General features: G+C 38.2%; 1 gene segment (V, D, J or C); it reads right to left on the minus strand.

The window, feature by feature from the left end:
- Positions 1–5040: 5040 nt before the first annotated feature.
- Positions 5041–7064, minus strand: LOC122116659. The segment is given in 2 exon segments: positions 5041–6594; positions 6962–7064. Coding segments are annotated over 2 exon segments (381 nt in total).
- Between the last annotated feature and the right edge of the window lie 397 nt (positions 7065–7461).

Raw genomic sequence — 7461 nt, forward strand, 5'->3', positions numbered from 1 at the left:
GCTAACTAATCATTCAGGAGAGTGGATTCTTATTCACAGATATTCTCTCTGACTTTCACAATTTCCTTTTCCTCTTAAAGAATCATAATTTCACCCTCCTTTATATTTCTCATCATCTATTCCTTTTGTATAAGTGTAAGTTTGATATTGCACAACAAGTGAGAATTAACAAAATGAAGGAAGTCATGCTCAAAGAAAAATCACATATCTAATCCATCTGTCACATTGCTGGGTATCGCAGATACTGGGTATCACATTCACTTGCTGTATGCTTGTTTTTAAAGGTTTTTCCCCGCTTATATTAGAATACCAAATCGTTTTTCTTCAACTTTATATGAAATATATTCCAAATAATTCTTCAATTTATTAACAACATATACTTGTATCATTCCATATCCGTTCACAGAAAGCATCCTTCTTTTACAGTGGAAAAAATGCATTGTGTGTGTATCTACGTATGTGTGTATATGTATATGTATGTGTACAGGTGTGTGTGTATGATCAGAGGGTGAGAGAGCAAGAGAGAGATGATTGTTCAGTCACACTTTATGTACATGCATTTTGTTTGTTGCCAAAATTTTTCCTAAGGTCAAGAAGTTTATCTTCAAGGACATGTTGTGCAATATATGGGATATATGTTAAGTGATAAAATCATGCTGCGTTGTAGATTTTGTCATGTTTTATTTATCATTTTTAGAATTGTGTCTTCAGATGTTCTCTCTACTATTATTTCCATTCTTTGCATTAACTTTTGAAAAAGTTGCTGCCTGTTAAGATGTAAACCAAGAGAGTCTGGAGGAAGATGGCAGAGGAGAACATGGGGGCTAAATAAGCTCTCAGGTAGAAACCAGTTTTACTGTTCCAGTGGCAAATTTAAGGCTAGAGTCACAGCAAATATACCATCATAGTACAAATAGTTTGGCCAGAGAGGAAAACTTCAGGCAGATTGGTTCCAGAGACAGATTCCAACACTCTAGGGTCTGTGGTGGTGGCAGCAGCAGCTGCTACCATGGCCAACATATCGACAGAAAGATTCCAGGACAAAGGAACCAGAGGCAGTGTAAAAGCAGATTCTACTCACCAGCAGCAAAAACTGACAGAGTGAAAATCTTCATCCTGCTGACCATAGATAGTCACATACCGAAGATGGCCCAGAAACCAAGGGAAAGGTGCTAGTACCCTCAAGACATCCTCACTCCTTCTCATACAACAAATCAAAGAAAAGTTGGGATTGCATGAAGTTGCAGAGCTTCTGCATGGCAAAGGACATAGCTAGCAAGATCAATAGAAAGCCCACGGATTGGGAGAAGATCTTCACTAGCCATACAACAGACAAGGGTCTCATATCTAAAATATACTTGGAACTCAAAAAAATAAATCCCCCAACAACAAATCCTCAAAGAAACAACTGCCCAATCAATAAGTGGGCTAAAGACTTAAAGAGAAAGTTTTCTGAAGAAGAAAGAAGGATGGCCAATAGAAACATGAAGAAATGCTCAACCTGGCTAGCCATAAAAGAAATGCAAATCAAAACAACATTGAGATACCACGTCACCCCAGTTAGAATGGCAAAAATCAAGAACTCTAACAACAACAGATGCTGGAGGGGTTGTAGACAGAAGGGAACCTTACTGCATTGTTGGTGGGAGTGTAAACTTGTTCAACCACTTTGGAAAGCAGTATGGAGGTTCCTCAAAAGACTTCACATAGAGCTCCCCTATGACCCAGCAATCCCACTTTTGGGCATTTACCCAAATGTTTACAAACAAGACCACGCTAAAGCTACCAGCACAACTATGTTTATTGCAGCATTATTTACCATAGCTAAGATATGGTAACAACCCAGATGCCCCTCAGTAGATGAATGGATCAAGGAAATGTGGTATATATACACAATGGTATTCTACCCCTCCATCAGAAAGAATGACATTTCCATATTTGTTAGGAAATGAAAAAAAACTTGGAAAAAATTATATTAAGTGAAGTAAGCCAGGCCCAAAGAAACATAGGTCCCATGGTTTCCCTTATTTGCAATATCTAGTATATGTATGAGTCAAGCGGAAAAGGTCAGATAATGTGATATTAGGAAAGTGAACCCTTAGATAAGTATTCTAATGTTTTTTTCTTCCATGCAGTTGTTTCTAACCCATTTATAAGATTATATTTTTGTTGCTTTGTATGTCCCTCCCCCACAGTATAACTCCTGCTTTCACTATATTTGATGTCAGTATAATTTGTGGAGGAGATGGGGAAAAACAAGTCGTTTAAGGATACAAGTGGACCTGTAGCAACAATGAGAAGTACAAGTTGTCATGTCGAAAACGAACTTTACAACGTTGGTGCGGGGGGGGGGGGGGGGGGGGGGGGACGGGAGAGGTTTGGGGGGGTGTGGGGGAGGCTGGGAAGGGATGTGAAGGGTAAACAAAGGAGGAGGCTGCAATGCTTTATAAGAAATGTACGCATTATCCTGCCCATGTAATTGTAACCCCTCTGTACAGTATGTTCACAAAAAAAAAATTAAATTAAATTTAAAATAAGTTCAAAGCACATCAAAAAAAAAAGAAGAAAATATTCAGTGGAATAGAAGATTATCAATGTACTAATAAAAATGGACACAGAATGAAAAAAAAAAAAAGAAAGCCAGTATTGATAGCCAGATGGAAATAATTGCCATCTGACAGATTTTTCACTGATAATACACAGTGTCACAACAGTACTTCAACCAGAAACACTCTGACACCCAAAAACAGGGTTTCATGCTTTGGTCCCCAGACATTAGCCTTCAATCTTACATCTCCACCATCATTACACATTGGACAATTTCCACATGATCACATGTTTGACTTGAGTTGAGGTTATACCCACAGAGTTACTTAGGGCTCAAATAGATTAGTATAAATGCATTTTATTTATACTCCTGATGGATTAACTAAAACATGCCCCAAATATATGAAGCAACTATTTTCAAAACACTTTAATAACAAAAATTCATCACTGCATCTCCAGCACAGTGATTGATATTAGTTGTCATTACTACTTTCCATCTAAGAATTTTGATGATTGAGTGATGGGTCTGGAACTCATTTGGAGGTATTTTCAAATACGATTATTGAGTCTAAAATCATAGCAACAAAATTTCATTGTAATACGTTGATGAAAAATGACAAATTACATTAACTATTTCCAGTCTACATTTGACAAGCCTTTCTAGAAGACCTTTCTAGAAAACATGTATATGGGCAAATACACATACTAAAAATAACTGCATAACACTCATGTAGTTAAATATAAAAATATACTTGACTGCTCATTTTTTCTTCAGAAACCAGAAATATTCCCATTATCTCTAAGCACTTGTTACAAAGGCAATAGCGGATACATCTCTGTCCAAGGAATGATGCTCTGTGTTTTAACAAGGAAACAGGTGTCCAGGGAATGTTTTAGAATCCATAATTTAGGAAAATTTTACTTCAGCAAATGGGATCCTTTAAGGAAAGTTGTAGGCAACCCATTAACATTTTTCTTATTTAACAATCATTTCTGTTCATGGATGCTGAAGTGCAAATTCATAATTATTTCTGAGTTGAATCATCCAATTCAAATGACTATTAAGAGATACGAATCACTCCATGAGAGCAGCTTTATCCTTCCAAAAGGCAGCACCTCCAAAAATCTGAGTAGTTCTAACAGAGCACTGACATTTCAAATCCCACATCTGTTAGCATAGATACACAGGGGTCCACTGGGAAAAAATCCTTAAGATCTCTTAGTTGGAAACCAAAAAAAGTAAGATATACCTTGATTAACCTTATACCATGAGAATTCCCAGAGACTCAGGAAGGAAGAAGAAATCAAGTAGAAAGGAGATAGAATCATGAGACAGCTAGTCTAGGAATGTGAAGTAAACAGAAGGAAAGTATCTTGAGAAAGTACTTGGAGAAAATCCAATCCATTGACTATTCAAGCTGTACAAGCAAATACTTTATCATGTTATTGAAAGGTTTTAATTATATTATTCTTTCTTAGAGGACAATAACTTCACAATCTTTTCAATATCTTTTTATGTGAAAACAAATGCAAGGAAAGGATTTACTAACATTTAGATTTTGCTTTTCCACAAGGCCTGAGTACTAAGGATTTTTTTTCCAGTGGACCCCTGTGTATCTATGCTAACAGATGTGGGATTTGAAATGTCAGTGCTCTGTTAGAACTACTCAGATTTTTGGAGGTGCTGCCTTTTGGAAGGATAAAGCTGCTCTCATGGAGTGATTCGTATCTCTTAATAGTCATTTGAATTGGATGATTCAACTCAGAAATAATTATGAATTTGCACTTCAGCATCCATGAACAGAAATGATTGTTAAATAAGAAAAATGTTAATGGGTTGCCTACAACTTTCCTTAAAGGATCCCATTTGCTGAAGTAAAATTTTCCTAAATTATGGATTCTAAAACATTCCCTGGACACCTGTTTCCTTGTTAAAACACAGAGCATCATTCCTTGGACAGAGATGTATCCGCTATTGCCTTTGTAACAAGTGCTTAGAGATAATGGGAATATTTCTGGTTTCTGAAGAAAAAATGAGCAGTCAAGTATATTTTTATATTTAACTACATGAGTGTTATGCAGTTATTTTTAGTATGTGTATTTGCCCATATACATGTTTTCTAGAAAGGTCTTCTAGAAAGGCTTGTCAAATGTAGACTGGAAATAGTTAATGTAATTTGTCATTTTTCATCAACGTATTACAATGAAATTTTGTTGCTATGATTTTAGACTCAATAATCGTATTTGAAAATACCTCCAAATGAGTTCCAGACCCATCACTCAATCATCAAAATTCTTAGATGGAAAGTAGTAATGACAGCTAATATCAATCACTGTGCTGGAGATGCAGTGATGAATTTTTGTTGCTATGATTTTAGACTTAATATCAGGAAACACCTCAAAGTGAGCTCCAGAACCAGAACCCAATTGGTAAAATTCTTACAAAGGAAGTAGTGATCACAACTGACTTTTCAATCACACAGCAACAGCATTCTAGTAGAGGCACAGTGATAATTTATTTTTCTTTTCTGATGACTCACACAGACTTATACAATGAGGAGCCTAGTGAGAATTGAAAATCAGAGAGGTGACTTTGTGTACGCTGGTAAAATGCCTGGACAGAGGTGTGAGCTGAGATTTTGTTCTGACTAGTCTTCTACAGAATATTACAGTTGTGGATAAACTTGGCATTAACTATTCCTGTTAAGATATTCCCAAGAGTGACTTAAGGCCATTCCATTTGTTAATATACATTCCAGACCTATATTTTTTCCTATGAGCTCAGAGCATTTCCAATGTCATGTTACTTTCTTCCCAAATGGCATTGAGAGCATCATGCAGAAACAGTTTACACAAGCTGAGGTAGATGCACACTGGGCACTGGTAGAGGTCAGAGTATCCCCCAAGTCCCAGCCTGTGCAATGTCATAGTTCTAGGCCTCTGAAAGGCCCATTACAAGGAAATGATAAATGTTGAAAGTGATGGAAATGGATACCAGAAACACTTAAATATGAAAGATTCCCTCTTGACATGGTTTTTATATGAAGTCACTGAGGTTGAACAGGTTGGACTGTGAATGCTGTGCCCATTGAACAAGGGCTCAGTCTCAGACTTCTGGGACATATGAAGCATATTCCCAGGCTTGACCCCAATCCACTCTCTTAATTAGATCCTGATCCCCAGGACAGAGAATGCAGAGACAACTGGCTATGTGCAATTTTGTATCTTTCTCAGGTTGATCCAACCAAGAGTCAATGATAAAACTCTGCTAATGGCTTGATGGTTAGGCAGGGTTTGATGGACACAGAGAAGAAGCTAGATAAGGTAGAACTGGGCTTCTTCTGAACAGAAAGCACAGGATATGCTAAAGTTGTAGGCTTCGATGTGCTTGAAGGAAGTATTAAGAATTTCATTACAAAGATTCATTTGATTCATAGATCATTGGTTGGTTCTAATACTACTAAAGAGAGAAATTTTTCAAAAATTCCTTACGGTTTATCTGAAGTCTCCTGGTCTTTATATTCAGATAATTGTTCTCCTGGTCATTATAGATTGTATTTTGTCATATTGTCACAGATTCTTCATTTCCACTCAGAGTCACTCTCACATTGATCTCAACATCTTCCTCCTAGGCAGACTCACAAAATCTGCTGGGCTGCTCCCCAGACCAGCCAGCCATGAGGGCAGCTCACCCAGCCAGATGGGAGGTTTTTGTTCAAGGCTGTATCACTGTGGGAGGATCATGTGTAGCTTGCATGCAGTAATAAACTCCAACATCCCCAGCTTCCACCCTGCTGATTGTCAGTGTGAAATCTGTGCCTGACCCACTGCCACTGAATCTGTCTGGGACCCCAGATGCTCGTTTGGAAACCAAATAGATCAGAGGTTGTGGAGACTGGCCTGGCTTCTGCAGATACCAGTCCAAATAGGTGTTTCCATCGCTATACAGAAGGCTCTGACTAGACCTGCAGGAGATGGAAGCCAGCTGTCCCAGGGTGACAGGTAGGGAACTCGGGGTCTGGGTCATCACAACATCTCCACTGGAACCTGAAATTAGAATAAGACAGAAGTGCAAGGTTATATATAATCATAGAGAACCATGTGTTTATTACTATTATTTAGATAAATATTGCCTCTTGTTCATAGTCATGATTTGATTTATAAACTCAAAATACTAAATATTAAAAAGATATATTTTTGAAGCACAAAAGTGTCTGTAGAAGTCAATGACAGTATTCCTTCCCAGCAGAATCTTTACCCAAGCACAGGTACTCATTCTGGAATGTTTCTCACTCTCTCAGACCTACACATTATTTGTCCTATCATGAACATCTCACACACTGATAAGGCACAACTGGGCCCTGAGAGCTCTCCCTTCTGCCCTCTCTCATTCCTCATCTCCCTTTGTCCTTACCAGGGATCCAGAGCATTAACAGCCACAGGAGCTGAGACAAGGACTTCATTTTTGGAGTAAAATGAGGAGTCTTGACAGATCAAGGCAAGTTCAGATCTGAGCCTTTATCTCAGATTTAGAAAGGAAGGTCCTCTTTAGAGAGCAATATGCAAATAGCCAGGTGGGTGCAGCAGAGTGAGGAAAGAAAAAGGGAAGGTAAAGCCTGCTCTTCTGAGAAAAGTGTCAAGTGTGTTCTGAGTTTCATGATAATCAATAAAAATCCATGATACCTGTGGTACTAGGAGGGACCCCACTGTAAAAGTCTGGAACTGCAGGTTCCAGAGAGTGCACATGTTCCTACCACCATACTATATATATAAGTCCAGGACAGTCTTTTGGAAAGAATGGACACTGGGCCTGGCTCTTCTGACTTCCCTCAGCTAGTCTAGAGAAAGACATAGCGCACACTGTCAGCTCCTCTGATCCTCAGGGAATTGACCAATATGAGCACAGAGTAGAGG

This window comes from Dipodomys spectabilis, unplaced genomic scaffold (assembly GCF_019054845.1).
Source record: "Dipodomys spectabilis isolate Male_0828 unplaced genomic scaffold, ASM1905484v1 ptg000137l, whole genome shotgun sequence".
In the NCBI taxonomy this organism is placed as follows: Eukaryota; Metazoa; Chordata; class Mammalia; order Rodentia; family Heteromyidae; genus Dipodomys; species Dipodomys spectabilis.